The sequence below is a fragment of the Acinonyx jubatus genome, chromosome A2, assembly GCF_027475565.1.
Source record: "Acinonyx jubatus isolate Ajub_Pintada_27869175 chromosome A2, VMU_Ajub_asm_v1.0, whole genome shotgun sequence".
NCBI classification, from domain to species: domain Eukaryota; kingdom Metazoa; phylum Chordata; class Mammalia; order Carnivora; family Felidae; genus Acinonyx; species Acinonyx jubatus.
Genome location: NC_069383.1, coordinates 112,711,079 through 112,725,726, shown reverse-complemented (window position 1 = coordinate 112,725,726; position 14,648 = coordinate 112,711,079). Strand labels below are relative to the sequence as shown.

General features: G+C 41.5%; 2 protein-coding genes across 9 annotated transcripts in view; one reads left to right on the top strand and one right to left on the bottom strand.

The window, feature by feature from the left end:
• Nucleotides 1-2,406: 2,406 nt before the first annotated feature.
• Nucleotides 2,407-11,685, bottom strand: MBD4 (methyl-CpG binding domain 4, DNA glycosylase). 5 transcript variants are annotated; one of them, XM_053218918.1, is made up of 9 exons: nucleotides 11,563-11,685; nucleotides 11,232-11,437; nucleotides 9,986-10,212; nucleotides 8,519-9,381; nucleotides 5,746-5,820; nucleotides 5,534-5,668; nucleotides 4,265-4,414; nucleotides 3,662-3,765; nucleotides 2,407-2,750 (listed from the first exon to the last, which is right to left on the bottom strand). In XM_053218918.1, the coding sequence occupies exons 2-9, from the start codon at nucleotides 11,322-11,324 to the stop codon at nucleotides 2,673-2,675; spliced, it is 1,725 nt and encodes a 574-aa protein (XP_053074893.1). In that variant the 5' UTR covers nucleotides 11,325-11,437; nucleotides 11,563-11,685; the 3' UTR covers nucleotides 2,407-2,672. The 5 variants fall into 5 exon arrangements, with proteins under 5 accessions (XP_053074893.1, XP_053074894.1, XP_053074897.1 ...); XM_053218919.1 differs by lacking the exon at nucleotides 11,563-11,685 and having other exon boundaries at nucleotides 5,746-5,817; nucleotides 11,232-11,539; XM_053218922.1 differs by lacking the exon at nucleotides 11,563-11,685 and having other exon boundaries at nucleotides 5,746-5,817; nucleotides 8,543-9,381; nucleotides 11,232-11,539.
• Nucleotides 11,686-11,690: 5 nt separating this feature from the next.
• Nucleotides 11,691-14,648, top strand: part of IFT122 (intraflagellar transport 122) — a 74,154-nt gene continuing 71,196 nt past the window's right edge. Inside the window, exon 1 of one of the 4 annotated variants that reach the window (XM_053218915.1) lies at nucleotides 11,691-11,852. In XM_053218915.1, coding sequence (XP_053074890.1) covers nucleotides 11,812-11,852 — 41 coding nt within the window. In that variant the 5' untranslated portion in view covers nucleotides 11,691-11,811. The remainder of the gene's footprint in view (nucleotides 11,853-14,648) is intronic. The other 3 variants (XM_027042694.2, XM_053218917.1, XM_027042695.2) reach the window with 3 other exon arrangements.

Genomic DNA, 14,648 nt, shown 5'->3' with positions numbered 1-14,648 from the left:
GCTTAGAAGCAACTGTTGCCAGGACTACAGACGCCCTGCGCTGATTGGCTGAGCATTGCCACGCTCCTGCCGTCTGTGGGACGGAGGCGGGTACGGGGGAGCACCCTCCCACTCCCGATTGCCTGAGAGTCCTGTTCCTTTTGTGGGTCCTGGGAGGCAGTCGCAGCGGGGCAGAATTCCTGGCTTGGAGAAAGACAGGATTCTTAGTATGGCCCAGTGGCCCCTGAATCTGGAGGAATAAATCACAGGTTTTCCTGAAAATTGTACGATCTTCAGCCGGTCTCCACATATTTCATTTTCATCCAAGGAAGAGGCCCTGCCTCCTCCGGAGGGATTGTAGGAACCCAAGAGAATCTTGGCCAAAAAGAGGCCTGTGTTTTTGATATGCATTGCTCCCTAATGACGGGATGCCATGGTTTGGAAATAGAGAACCTGATACCAGGAATATTAAAGTTAAAATGTCCATCAACTGATAAATGGATAAACAAAACATGCTCTATCCACACAATGGAATATTAGTCACAAGAAAGAGTTAAGCACTGATGCATGCTACAACACAGATGAACCTTCAAAACATTACGTTAAGTGAAAGCAGCCAGACACAAAAGGTCACATATTATTTTATTTGTAAGAAATGCCCAGAATAGGCAAATCTATAGACACAGAAAGCAGACTGATAATTGCCAGAGGCTGGAGGTGAGGTGTGTGGCTTTGGGTTTGACTATTAACAGGCATGGAGTTTCTTCTTAATGCGTTGCAAATGTCTTAAGAATTAGTGATGATGGTTGCAGAACATTGTCAGTATACGGAAAATCATTTAATTGTATATTTAAACATAATTAAGTGATGAATTTTAGATTATGTGAATTGTCTCAATGAAAGAAGTTAAAAAAAACACTTGAGTGCTTATTCTGCATAAAGTACCACCTTCACTGAATTGCATTATCTCTGTGACCCTCTCAACCTGAGGTTGTCATTCAGACCATCCCTATGAGTCATGTTAATGTAGCATTTATTTATTTCAAAAATTTTTTTAATGTTTATTTACTTTTGACAGAGAAAGAGAGACAGAGCATGAGCGGAGGAGGAGCAGAGAGAGAGGGAGACACAGAATCTGAAACAGGCTCCAGGCTCTGAGCTGTCAGCACAGAGCCCAACACTGGGCTCGAACTCACAGACCGCAAGATCATGACCTGAGCAGAAGTCGGATGCTCAACCGACTGAGCCACCCGGGTGCCCCTATTTATTTTTTTTTTAAGTTTATTTATTTTGAGAGAGACAGAGACAGTGGGAGCAGGGAGGAGAGAGAGGGGGAGAGAGAGGGAGACACAGAATCCGAAGCAGGCTTCAGGCTCTGAGCTATCAGCACAGAGCCTGATGCGGGGCCCAAACCCACAAACCGTGAGGTCATGACCTGAGCTGAAGTGGGACACTTAACTGACTGAGCCACCCAGGTGCCCCCAGATTTTAAGTAATCTCTACACCCAACATGGGGCTCAAACTCACAACCCCATGATCAAGAATCACATGCTCTACTGAGCCAGCCAGGCACCTACAGAAAAGGCTCTACAGAACCTTTTCATCTTTTTTCATCTGTCCTCCAGCACAGAGCTTTGCACTTAGTAAATGCTACTTTGAGGTTTGTTAAATAAAGATGTAATGGGACACTATAAAATGGACGTTTGCCTTGGGGGGTGGCAGGGATGTGGGCAGTTTTCCCATTCTCTGGTCAAAATTCAACTCTCTCTCTAAAAACTAAAACTGGCTCACTAATGTGGAAACAACCCACTAGCCCTGCAGCATATTCCACCCTACAACACAGGTAGTTTCCCTAACAATTTATTTTTCATTTATTCAATCAATTTTATTTTCAAATTATACCTTAAAATGGCAATTGGTAATTGAGACTTAGTAACTTGGGATTTTTTTGTTGTTGTTGCTTGGTGAGTTCTTTCTAAGGTAAACGTTTCAGTATTTGTGCTACAACATTATGATGCCTGTATTAAGAACAGCACAAAACTTAAAAACTTTAACAATGGGGTCAAGGTGCATGAGCCAGAAGCTGATACTCTGAAACAAAATGGCAGGCAGATAATCACAGGTTATCAATTGGATGCTGGGGTCCAATCTCTAATTACTAAAAGCTAGCACAGAGTCATCAAGAACACATGATGACAAAAGTAACTTACTGTTATCTTTTTTTAGTAAAAAGACTAATTGCCTATTATTAGCTGCCTATTATACCCTGTAATATCTTTTCTTACATTTTTGGCTGCAAACTCTTTGATTGCTTCCTACATAACAACTGTGTAATTTCATCTTTATTGAAAGAGAACTGAAAGTCTAATCTTTCCTTAAGCAAGATTGATAGAAATCTGCTTTGTATAATTGAGAGTTGACAAAGATTTTTTTTCAACTTCAAATCATATTTTATTATTGGAAAAGTCATTTACATTTTTAGGTTTCTTGTCACATAATTTATTTTTTAAAAAATCTCAAAACATGTTCTAGTACCTTCAGTAACAAAGATCTACCAGTGTTACACATATTAAGAAAACCTGTATCATGTTTCTAGTTGGACTAAAATCTATATGCCTGTGCTTAATGGAGCTCTCAACTTACTTAAGTACAAAGTAAGGTATAAAAACTGAGTTTGAAAACTTCAAACAATTTTAAGACAGACTTAATTTTTCATGATTTTCCCAAAGCCAATCATGATATTTATTTAACTTATGGTCTTCAGGGTGCACCTGGAAGAAATACAACACATTAGGAGACAGAAGTTAGTCAGAAATACATTTTTAAAATGGGCCTTTCAAAGGTACAGTAGGGGAACAATACCTTATTGTAATATTCCTGCAAATTATAACCTTTAACCTAATTAGATTCATGAGTGCTTAAAACTCTATCTTACATTAAGGCAATCCTTCACAAAGTACTTTCCAATTTAGTACTGATCTTTAACATGACCTAGCACGTGGGTTGGGGACAACATGAGTCAAGTATTAATAGGCCATTTTTCAGGAGAAGGTTATAGACCCTGAGAGTTATCACAATAAATGGTGAAGCAGGGATGGGCTTAGCCAGATCTACTGGCTGAATGCTTCAGGGTGAGTCACAGACTAAGAGGGCAGTGTACCACGCCACCTGGCAGTACCCACCAGCTGCCAGGACACCCGCTGGATGTCTGTGGATAGGGGACACTCATTTGAATGGGTAGCTGAAGTAGGGCCCAGTTACTGTTAAAGCAGTCTGAGACCACTAGGAGAAACCCCCACAAGCATATATTCCAAGTCCAAACCTGCCTGCTTTCCTTCAGTGGTGTCATTTTTGAAGGCTAATATGACTATGACAGGAGAAGAACCACATCAGGCTTAGAGACCACACATGAATGGGAATGACATTACAGGGCCAGAAGTGATAAACTGCTGGAGGTCAGTCAGAGGCCACACCAAGGAGTCTTTACGGAGGTGGGAGTGTCTACAGATCCTCTCCCTTCTGCCAACAGCCCCAAGCCACCACTGCCCCTCAAACCTGGAACAAAACTAGTTGTGATGGTGGCAGCACATGTGCCCAAGAAACAGTTTTGGCTACTGGATGGGTGTATTTTGTGTCAGAGACAAAATGTGCTAGAGATGTTATGGCTGGGGGTGGGCCTCACCTGCTTCCACTCATTGACGCAAAAAATTCGGTAAGAATCATTGCCATATTTGCCAATCCCGTGAAGCTCAATCGGGTACCTCCACTGCTTTGTCAGATATTCATCTGCAAAGATAAAACCTCACTTATCAGGTCAGCTTCTAGAAAATATACTTTCCCCAAATATGTAGTGATGCAGAGCTGGATGGTGAGAAGGGTAGGAAGGGACAGCAAAGAGTCTTTCCTAAGAACCCCAGTTCTGATGGCTCTTTCTTCTGAATTCCCACAACACCCCTGTCTAAACCTCTCACCTGCCACTTAGTAACCATTGTGATTTTGTGCTGTGCTAACTAGACAGAGGTAAAGTCTCTGAGGTCAATGGGGCCTTCTGCTTTGCTGACTTCTTCATCCTTCCTAGATGGCCTGCCCCAGTGCTGAGCAAAGATTTACTGCTTGGGTCAGTGGGAGACTGTAGTTTGGGGCAAGTGGATTGTTTTTACATGCTTTTAGCCCTTGAGCTGAATGACCTCTATTAATATAGCATCCTAGAACATTAAAGTTTAAGGTTTGACTCTCTTAAATAGGCATAGTTTATGTTCTTTCCTTTGGGTATATGGGAAAGTACCTGAGAACTTGATAATGGTTTTTGCTCGAAGATCATAGAGACCAAGAGGTTTAAGAAGTTCTGACACATCTCTCCAGTCTGCGGTTCTTGCTACCTCAGCTGAAGGGTACTTCTCTAGAAACTCCCAGAGCACGGGGATTGCCATTTTACCTGGGAAGTAAAAGTAACTGTGATTACAAGCCTCTGATGGGTTGTTTTTAAGTTCAGGTATTTCCTCTCTAGAAATCTCGTACAGAGGGTTTTTTGTTTTTTGTTTTTTTGTTTTCCTTTTTAAATCCCTGATGAGAAGCCATTACTTGAACTGGTAACCACCTTCAGAGTCAATAACCAACACTCCTGATGATTTGGCTAAGAGTTTAAAAAAAATTTTTTTTTTTTAACATTTATTGATTTTGAGACAGAGAGAGACAGAGCATGTACGGGGGAGGGTCAGAGAGAGGGAGACACAGAATCTGAAGCAGGCTCCAGGCTCTGAGCTGTCAGCACAGAGCTGGATGCAGGGCTCGAACTCACAAACCACGAGATCATGACCTGAGCCGAAGTCGACCGCTCAACCGACTGAGCCACCCAGGTGCCCTGATTTGGCTAAGAGTTTAAATCATGCTGATACCTGGCCTTGCATGATATTAATTTTCTTTTTTTTTTTTTTAATTTTTTTTGAATGCTTATTTATTTTTGAGAGAGAGAGACAGAGATAGAGCATGAGTGGGGAAGGGGCAGAGAGAAAGAGAGACACAGAATCCGAAGCAGGCTCCAGACTCTGAGCTGTCAGCACAGTGCCTGACGCGGGGCTTGAACTCACGAACCGTGAGATCATGACCTGAGCCGAAGTCGGACACTCAACCGACTGAGCCACCCAGGCGCCCCGCATGGTATTAGTTTTCAAATAATCCAGTCATCAGATAACTAGTATAAAAGCATACAGAACACAAAGTGCCAATGACATTAAAGAAAGCATTCAATGAAAAAGAAATGCTTTTACACATGACAGAGGGTGGAAGAATGTTAAGTAACTGATTTTCACTATGACCAAAACTAGTTTGGAAGTAGAAAATAAATGACAATCTATCTGTTCCTTAGTGCGAAAAAGGCTTTGGCTGTCATCTAGTCTAACTTCCTCATAGCTGAAGAGCTGCAGGGCTGCAAGAAGTCCTTGCCTGAGGTCACACAGACTCAAAGTTAAACTTGAACCCAGGGCTCCTAATCAATCCAGTGTTCTTTCTCCTCATCGCACTGTCTCTAAGATAAAGATTAAAATAATCCACAAACCTGAGGTCCGATTGAGAAATATAGTAGCGATGAGGAGCTTCCATGGATCATGGAAAAGTGTTTCTTGGACGAGGTTAAAAGGTGACCGAGGAGGTGTCCACTTCTTAAAGGCTTTGCGTCGTGGGGGGCTAAGGGCTAAACAAACACACTGCATCAGAGCTGAACATCTGAAACAGACTTAAAATAGGATTTTCTGATTGGGAAAGGGATACCTTCTTTGTTATATTTGCTGGAAAAATATAGGCTTGTTTTCCTTTTTTCTATTTGTGTCCGTGGAATGGTATCTTCTGAAAAGGAAGGGTGAACATTGTTTATAGAAGCTATGGCTTAGGCTAAAGAAATACTCAGGGGTACAAATAACAATAACACACTACTATTATAAAGCATTTAGTACGTGCCAGGTACTGCTCTAAGCAAAGCACTTTACAAAAATTAACCAATTTAATACTATGGACCTACAAGCTAGGTACTATTTACTTTTACCTTACAGATAAGGAAACGGAGGTACAGAGAAACTAAGTAAACTGCTCAGGGTCACACAGCTAGTGACAGAGTTGAAATTCAAATCCAGGCAGTCTGGCTCCTGAGTCCGTAACTTTGACCACTGTGTTACACTAGTATTCTAAGACATGCTCAGAGTTCTTAGTACTGAAAAATTAGAATATGGAATATTTTAAATTAGGACATACTTGTACAATGTGGTCATTAAACCATTTTGAGACGATATCATGAATAGCTTCCCCCATGTTCTTAACTTTTAAATAAAAACGCACTATTCTACATATGATCCCAATTTAATAAAAAAAGAAAAAAAAAAAGATTAGAATGTAAAAAACCAAACCAGTATAATGGTTATTGCTAATTGTTCTTTTCTCCTTTAATTTTCCAAAATTTCTGCGGTGAATACTTTATGCTTAAAGAAAGGACCCAGACAAAACAGAACCTGCCGAAAAACCTGATTTGGACCTTGGAATACTGACCACTGTCTACTGGGAAGCTCGGTTAATTTAAGAAAGACCATTTGACCAGCATTATTGGGCTTCCCAAGTTTTTAAAATCATCACATTTAATACTCTCCATAAGGTTACCCTCTAAATTTGAATGTCTGTTAATAATATCTTGCCATTTGTATAGCGTGAGCCATCTTTTTCACTTCTCCTTTTACTTTGTAATATTCTTGATGTGAAACACAGGACTGGTGAGGATTATTACCTCCATTTTATAGATAAACAAACTAAGGCTTAGAAATTAAACAACCATCCTGGGGTGTCTGGCTGGCTCAGTCAGGAAGAGCATGAGACTCTTGATCTCAGGGTTATGAGTTTTTGAGCTTCACGTTGGGCACAGAAATTACTTTTTTAAATGTTTATTTTTGAGAGAGAGAGAGAGAGAGAGAGAGAGAGAGATAGGCAGACAGTGCACAAGGAGGGGAGGGGCCAAAAGAGAGGGAGACACAGAATCAAGAGCAGGCTGATAGCACAGAGCCCACACAGGGCTCCAAGCAATGAACCATGAGATCATGACCTGAGTGGAAGTTGGACACTTAACTGACTGAGCCACCCAGGGCATAGAGATTACTTAATAAAAAAGTTAAAAAATAAAATAAAATAAAACAGCCATCCCAAAATGAGAGTGGGATCGACTATAGATTGGGATAGGTATCCAGCTCTCCAGATAATTAGCTGTTTTTTGCTATTCTATTTTGAATAGGCAAAGCCTAATATAAAGTCAAAAAAGAGAACAAAGGAAACTGCTCTTATTAGTTCCATTTCTTCTGTGGGCTCTTACAAATAATTATTAACTAGCCTCTTTTATTATTAGGAGACTGAAGCTCAGTTTACCTGGCAATTTCCAACTAAGCCAATGGGAAAGTCTTTACTATTCCATTGGACACCTCTTAAACTAAGGCTACTTCACCTGGTGTTGAGAACTAGACTTCTTTACAAATAGGATACTTCCATTTGGTCACAAAAGGATGTTTTTCATATTTTATTTACCCATTATACTAGCAATAAAGCTACATAAACCTTAAGATTCTAAGAAGCTTGAAGTCTTTAAAGGACAGGCTTGTCCTACGTATATATGAAGCACAAGGTATATATATAGAAGCACTTCCTAGGTATATATGGTTCAGCTTCTATTAAAAATAAAGGAATTCCAGGCACAGCAAAGACATAAAACCATGAGTAGGGCTAAGAACAGGAATCAAGTCTAACCCCGTTCCACCATTTGTCCAGGCTGTCTCCCCATAGGACTTTAAGTAAAATTCTTCTTCTTTAAAGGAGTTATTCATTATGCCATAATGACATAATGAATATATAATACAGGGCTACTCAAAAGGTCTTCTTTTTATTTCTTATTCACTGAGGTATTATAAAGGCAAAACTACTAAGCTCTGAACTCTGTATTAAGAGCATATTACAAATAATAGATGAACTATATGATTACAGTTTTGAATTATTTAGAGCTCTAAAGCATTTTAGAGAAGCATTACATTATAATAGAAGATAAAAATGACTATGATATGTACAAAATGAAATTGGAAGTCACACATCAGTGATAAGTAACAGAAGGGGTGCAAAAGAGTAGACACTGACTATTCACAACCAGTTTATGCACATCAAGATTCTTCCCCAAACCTTTTCTCAAGTGGAGCTTTTTTATTTTCCCTAAAGTTGTAATATTACTGGCTGGAAAGAAGATGGGAAGAAGGGAATGCACTGTCGGGGAGAGTCCCTGCTGTTGACCCAGGGAGAGATGGTAGCAGCTGTTAATGGCACAATTTTCCTTTGCTGGGGGTATCAAGGCAGTAGCCAGCCAGTTCCCTCTATGCCATGGGTTTGAAGATTGGTTAACAGAGGTACTAGGAACAACTAGTAGGACATATCTGATATTTGGGCCTATTTCTTCATTCTATTCCCACATCCTAACTGGGTACCAGCATGAAATATACTGTCTGGGAGTATAAACTCATCACATGTTTACCAGCTGCTTCAGCGCCCTGAATACCTTGACATATTTTCACAGAAATAGAGTCTTTCTCCGTTTGTGAGCAGTTGTCATCCATTTCAGAGCCACATTTTAAAATGTCAGTATGCAAATGTTCCTTCCTTTCCCCAGCTTCTACTTTTGTTCTTATTTCCTCAGATTCTAAAAAGGTTTCCTCACACTTCTTGCTGTGTTCTGCTTCTTCGGTTGAACATAATTTGTTTATGATGCCAGAAGTTATTTGTTCAAAACAAAAGTTTGATCCTGAACTCAGTGATTTTTCTTTTACAATTCTCTTTTCTTCATTGGTTACACTGAGGGTCTTGTTGCTTGCTCCAGCATCAGAAATGGAGAAAGTTTTATCAAGCTGACTTCTTTGCTCAACAGGTTCACTTTCAGCATCTGCCTTATTATATTCAGATTCTCTTTTCCTATCACTTTGAGTAGACTCGGGAAGACCCTTCTGGCACCCTGTTTTAGTTTTCTTAATTTGAATTCCTTTTAAAATAGTCACCTTTCGTTTGGACTTTCTAACCTTTCTGGAGTCAACATCATTAACACCCTCATCTTCTTTAAAGTTAGATGGTCCTCTGCTATTTTGCGATTCCGAAGTACCACTTGGCAGGGGAAAGACACCTTTTCTCCACCAGCTTCGTGTCCTGAGGTTCCAGTTTGAATTGCTCCTTTCATTTTGCATTTGGGATGTCAGAGGCGCTATGTCATTATCTTTATGTCTGGCCTTGATGCCCCTTTTAGAAGGTACAGTAAAATCAAAATCTTCTGGTGTAAGAGAAGTCTCTCCATTTTTGTGAAGATATTTAGCAAGTGAACTTTTGGATCTGAACTTCAGTCCTTGTGGGCTAGAAAATGATATTAAAGAAAACTTATTGGTAGTAAATAAAAGTGAGTTTTACAAAGAATTGGACCACATTTCAGATTTTTAGTTAATAATTTCCAAATGTTGCTATGGGTATTTGTCATTGAAAATTTAAAAAGCACGGGGTGCCCATGTGGCTCAGTTTGCTAAGCATACAACTTTTGATTTCAGCTCAGGTCATGATCAAGCCCCACGCTGGGCGTGGAGCCTGCTTAAGATTCTCTCTCTCCCTCTTCCCCTCCCCCACTTGCATGTACTCTCTTTCTCTCTCTGCCATGGGTATTTGTCATTTAAAATTTTAAAAAAAGTGATAAAGCGGTACTTCTAAATAGTTTTCTCTATGATAGTATAATTTTATAAATATTTACAAACTTACAAATTTAAAGGCACCCATTTGAAGTAGAAGTATGTAGTATGTACTTGTTCCCAAATCACTTGATGTAACTAACCTGTGACACTCAAAGAACAGAATCCATAATGGCTGTTATGATAAAAGTAGAAAAAAGCCAAGTTCTTGTTATGCTTTCCTGCTACCTATCTAGATAAAATGATTTGGCTGTGCTATCGGTACCACATTGTATGCTCACCTGATAAAATATACATCATATCTTCCTGCTGTTTTCCCTGATAACCTTTGCTTCACAACTCTTTCCCATCCGCATGGGACAGACTTACGGCATTCTGTCATTGTACTACCACCAATCTGACTGGAAGCAATGGATTCTTGCAGCAGGGGATTCCACTCACTGCTGTTTTTTATCATCATTTGCTTTTCATATTTTCCCACTCTTTCCAATTCCAGAGTAACATCTTTCTTACTAAACAAACAAACAAACAAAAAACAAAAACAAAGTACAGGTGATTGGCTTACTTAAAATTTATTTTCCTCTGCTTATTCAATTTCAATCCATGACAGAGCAGGAACCATATGGACGGACTATTTAGATTATAGGAGAGATTAAAATCAGTATGGACCAGTCTTATGCTATGTGATTACCTCTCTGTCCTGCAACATGGGTTAAAAATGATTGGAAATCTCTGTATAATCTATAGAGGTATCTAACTCAGATTGTTTTCTACAAATAGGGAAACTAAGCAAGAGTTAGTAACTAGAATTAGAACCAAGTTCTTCTGAAGTATTTTGGGGTTAATAATTTTGGGGGTTTGGGTGGGTCTTAAGAAATTATATAGTTCACATTTTAGGAATAAGGAAACTGAAGCCTGATGAAAACAGCACAAACTTTAAAGTCAGTGGACTGGGTTCAAATCGCAGCTCTTGCGATTTACCAGCTATGCGTCCAAGAGCAAGTTACTTAACCTCTTAAAGTCTCCTTTCTTCACCTGTAAAAAGGAGGTAATACTTCCTTAAAGGTAGTTCTGGGGATTAAATTTTGAAAAAAACAAATCAGTAGATAAATCATCCTAACCCCGTATCTCACATATACAAGTACTGTACTCGAAACAAGACTGTGGCTTCCTCTGGAACTTCCTATAGGACTTCCATTTTGGGGTCAGCAGCGCTGGCTGCTTAACGTGACATCTCCTACAAGGTTTTCCTGGGACCCTGCAACCCAAGCAGATCTCTCCTTGCTCCCCTTGCACAAAACCTCCCTGCTCCTTCCACCTCCCTCGTCATTTCGGGTAACGAAGTAGGGAGCACTCTAGGGCTGAATCTCACAGTATCTGAGCCACAGCCATTGCTCCGAGTAAACTAACCCTGTGGGTCTCGAGCTCTGTCGATCCTAGGTTAGAAAGGACCACCAGCCTTCTATCCACCCCAGCCCGCTCCCATTTTATAGTTGGTGAAAATGAGTCCCGAAAGGGGACAATGACTTGCCGGAGGTCACTGGGCCGGTCTGGGTCTAGGCGCTCACTGGAAGTGACCGAGCGGGCAGCTCCGTAGTCCCGCAGGCTCGGACTCTCCATCCTAGCCGTGCCCTTCAAGGGGTCTCCGGCGGCAGCAACTGGCCAAGAGGGTACGACAAGCAAGGAGTGGAGCAGAATAAGATGCGAAAGCTTCTTCAGCTCGGAGAGCAAAGCTGAAACCAAAGCCGAAGAGAGTGAATGTCCGTCAGATCCCACCGCAGCCCCCTCACCTCCCCCTCAGCCACAAGCGCCATTTCCATGGCTCAGCCAATCAAATCCTTCGTCGAGGAAGACGTACCGCCTTCCGCGCGTTCGGACCAGTAGAGCGAGCGCTAGTCGCGCAGACACCTTCTAGGCCCCGTTCCATCTTCGCTTTTGCTTCTTTCTTAAGCCTTTCCATTTAGACCTGCGCACTAGGAACTCAGCCGCGCGCACGAGGCTCACTGCGCATGTGTGTTGCCAGGGTAGCGCAGTAACGAAAGCCGTTAGGGGAATAGGGCCTGTTACTGAGGCGGGAGGAGGGGCTTGAGGCGTGAGGGAAACCGCGATGAGGGCCGTGTTGACGTGGAGAGATAAAGCCGAGCATTGGTGAGGAGCGGGGCGGTCCGGGAGGAGCGGGAGGCCGAGCCCTGGCGGGGGTGCGGGAACCGTTGCGGGAACCCCCGTGGTTGCCAAGGGCAACGGGCCTGTGGCCTGGGCTGAAGGCACTGAACCCCGGGTCTGCGCGACTGCAGGGTCGCCCTCCCACCCCTTTGTGGATGGAGAAACTGAGGCCTGGCGCGGGAGCAAGGGGGTGTACCACGCGTGAGTTAGTGGCCTGTCGAGGCCGTTTTACACAGACAGAATCAATGTCTGGCCCTGTCCAAGTCCGTTCTGGGTTCAGCTTACACCCACGGCAGTGTTTCTCGAACGTCACGATCTTTGCCACATCCACATGTTACCCATACTCTTGTTTCCTTGGCGTTTTTTCTCTAAATTGTCTCACTTTCACTCAAATATGATTTTACAAGGAAACTATTGCTCCGTATTTGAAAATCAGTACCACTTGCTTTGAGATAACTGTGAAACTTAAAGCAGCGAGAAACAAAACGGTATTATTAAGTTGTAGCTGGATACTGGCAACTAACTAGGAAGCCTTTAAGCCCCTGGTCTATAGTCTGGAGAACTGGAAGGAAATTTATCCAGTGCCGTCAGAGAGGTGCTGGAGGTGAATAGCGTCAAACCAAGACTTTCTCCTGTGCTTAATTAGAAGGCTTGAAAGAGAATCACAAGAGAATGACTTTCTCGCCTTAGGAGCGGATGTTAATGTTCTATTCCATTTTTATCATCGAAATCCATCATACAATGAAACATTTTGGAAAATGCTGACTTACTGGATCGTTCTCCTCAGCCTGACTTTAAAAATCTTCCTAGATGGTCTTTTCAAGCTTCATTGTGCAGCCTTTGTTTTGGCCACTGGAACAGGGCCCTTGCCATTCCCTCTCTGTCTTTGCTTAGTCTCTTCTGTGTGAAGCTAGCATGCCTTCTTTTCTCATTTCCTCACACTGAAATTCGAAACATTCTGTAAGGCTCCCTTCAGAGATGCTTTCTCCCTCTTCTGTATTCTGCACTAGTAATAGCTAATGCTTACTATGTGACAGGCACTGGCTGAGAATTATGTCTTTTATCTCAGTCATTTCACAACAGCCCTCTGAGGTAGGTACTGTAATTACCTCTGTTTTACATGAAACTGAAGCACAGAGAGGGTCATTAATTTGCCAAGGTCACACAGTAAATGAGTGGTGGAGCCAGCTTTTTTCCTCACCCCAGAGCCAGTGCTGTTTGTTAGCTACTACATTAATTTTTCTTCATGTTACAGAGGCTGCAAACTCAAATGCCTGCAGGAGTCAGGCAGGCAGTATCATGGGAGGTGTTTATTTGCATCTTAAACTCACAGAATTGCCTGTCTGTCTTAGGAGTATTCTGCACCCCTTTTCTACACCCCATTTCTCTTGAAACAGATAGCCTTCGCAGTATATCTTTCACTTCTTTTAATAGAAAATTGAGCTTAAAAAATTCTTTTTACTTTTTTCTTATAAAGCTGCTGAAAACTAGCAACTGAACATTTGGCTTTGAGGTCAGGGAGTAAGAGGGAATGGCAAGGAGTGTGGCAAACTAGAGATCTCATGCTCTGCCTAAAAGGGGCAGCTGCTGCTCAGCTCCTGCCAATTACTCCCCTGCAGGAATTTGGCCTCGAGTGCTCAGATCTTCCTGTTTCCACCAGAAGCTACGGATTTTTATGTGAAATGCCCTAATTTTTAAGTGTTGGCAACTAATTTAAAAAAACTGAAATAAAACACCATGTGAGCCAAACAAAACAGTTGCTGGCCAAATACAGCCTGATTTGCTCCCAGTTTTCAACCCCAGGCATAGATTTTGTTCATTCCTCTCTTGTGGTACTTAGAATCTGTCTAGTATAAGAGTTATTTGTGAATCCGTTATCCCAGAAGTCTATAAACCCTTCAGAAGCAATGGCTACTTTTTATTCATTTCAAAGGCATATTCCAGAGCTTAGACAAATCAGTGGTTGGTGTGACTATTTGATGGATATATGTATTCATGAATTAATGAATGAGTGAAAGAATGATGAATGAAGGTTGGTTATTTGGGTTTTGGCCCATTACAGCTTTGAAAACAACTGTTTAGAATAGGCAGTGTAGGGGTTCTATACACCAGCGATCTTGGTGGCAGCAACATATGCCAGTTGGTAGCCCAGAATAAGACAAAGCAAAACAAAAACTATTTAAAAAAATAGGTAGTAGATCTAAGAGATCCCAAATATCTAAGATTAGTCCTCCACAACTGAACCAGCCACTGTCTCCTGGTCTGCTCTTTTGCTTCCAGTCTAACCTTCCCATGGCAGGAGGATTTCTCTTTTTTGAGTCCTGTTGCTGTGATCCATTATTCTACTTTGCATAATCCTAGATTGACTCCCATTTCCCTTCTGAATCAGATTGTGCATTTAACTAGGTGGTCCTGTTACCATCCCTCCTCCCCCACTGCTTGCTAACATTTAAATTTATGCTTTCCAGTTCAGCTGCAATCTCATTTTTCTATCCAAAGCTCCTTCCCAGATGCTGTCTTATTCTCTGAACTCCCTCATTTCTTCCTTAAAACCACTGCTCCAGGTTTCCCTCAACCATGGTGACTTTTCTGGCTAGACTGCCTTATTCCAGTAAGGACAGTATCTGCTATTACCCTCCAGTCGCACTAGCTCATATTTAGTGAGTACTTGCTATAGGCCAGACAGTGTTTACATGCATTATTTTATTTAACCTCCACACAACCTATGAGGTTAGAATAATTACCCTATTTACAGGTGAAGAACCTGAGACTTAAAGTAAC